The sequence below is a fragment of the Phaethon lepturus genome, unplaced genomic scaffold, assembly GCF_000687285.1.
Source record: "Phaethon lepturus isolate BGI_N335 unplaced genomic scaffold, ASM68728v1 scaffold37180, whole genome shotgun sequence".
Lineage (NCBI taxonomy): Eukaryota > Metazoa > Chordata > Aves > Phaethontiformes > Phaethontidae > Phaethon > Phaethon lepturus.
Genome location: NW_010514677.1, coordinates 685 through 1,711, shown reverse-complemented (window position 1 = coordinate 1,711; position 1,027 = coordinate 685). Strand labels below are relative to the sequence as shown.

At 57.3% G+C, this 1,027-nt stretch overlaps 1 protein-coding gene across 1 annotated transcript in view; it reads left to right on the top strand.

Moving 5' to 3' along the window:
- PAFAH2 (platelet-activating factor acetylhydrolase 2, 40kDa) overlaps positions 1-1,027 on the top strand; it is a gene marked incomplete at both ends in the record, with an annotated part of 2,594 nt that overhangs the window by 958 nt on the left and 609 nt on the right. The window contains 2 exons of the mRNA XM_010293681.1: positions 376-489; positions 863-954. Coding sequence (XP_010291983.1) covers positions 376-489; positions 863-954 — 206 coding nt within the window. The remainder of the gene's footprint in view (positions 1-375; positions 490-862; positions 955-1,027) is intronic.

Below are 1,027 nucleotides of genomic sequence, written 5' to 3'. Positions count from 1 at the left end.
TGGTTTCCCTGCTTGTTTCTGCCTCGTTTAAAAGGACAACAGGGAGTCAAGGTTTGTTGTAGAAAGCTCTCTAGGAAATGTGGTGGTTGGAGGGGCTTTTGGCAGTCTTAAATCACCTCCCAGCCTCTTATTTTTGTGTATGTGCTGCCTGACGGCGCATTGCACAAACAAGGGCAACAGTTTTCCTATAAAAATGAACCCATGAGCATAAATGTTGAGGGTGAATGAGAAGTTATAAATAGAGGGAAAGGTTGTGTCTGAGCGCTGCGGTTTTAGAAGGACGAGTGTGGGGGGGTGTCGGGGGGAGGATCTGGCCCCAAATCTGTGGGGTGGGGGAGCTGGGTTGACCGGGGAAGGGGCAACTCTCGCTCCCAGGTTCATCAGAGAGCAGAGGAATGCGTGCGAGCGCTCCGGCTCTTCGAGGACATCAGCAGCGGTAAATCTGTCCCGAACGTCCTTCACCAGGACTTCGATCTCTCCGTGCTGAAGGTATCTGGGTCCGTCTGTGCTGAAGGACCAGCCAGGGGATCGTTTGGCTGACGGGGGGGTCCAGGTCCCCTTTGCTGGCAGGATCAGTCCTTGTTGCATGAGACTTCGACTCCTGGGACAAGTGGGGTGTGTGCAGAGCCACAGCCTTCTACGTCTCGGCTTCGTGACGCCTCTGTTCTCCTTCTTCTCCTCCAGGCACGCCGGGGAAGCCGGGTCCCACGGCACCGGCAGTGAGAACGCGACATGGCATCCCTTGCAGAGGCCAGAGCCGTGGGGCTTTGCTGGTCTTCTTCCCTTGGCTTTTTCTTCCCTAATTAGGGACCTTCTGCAGCGAGGTTTGGGCACGGGCTCCTCAGCCGCCTTCTTTTCGCAGGACAGCATTGATCTGACCAAAGTTGCCGTCATGGGCCATTCCTTCGGCGGGGTGACAGCAGTGCTGGCCTCGGTGAAAGAGCCCAGCTTCAGGTAAGCCACAGCAGGGACGAGGAGCCGAGGGAGGCTCCAGGGACACGTGGCCCATACCGGCGGGGAGGCGAGG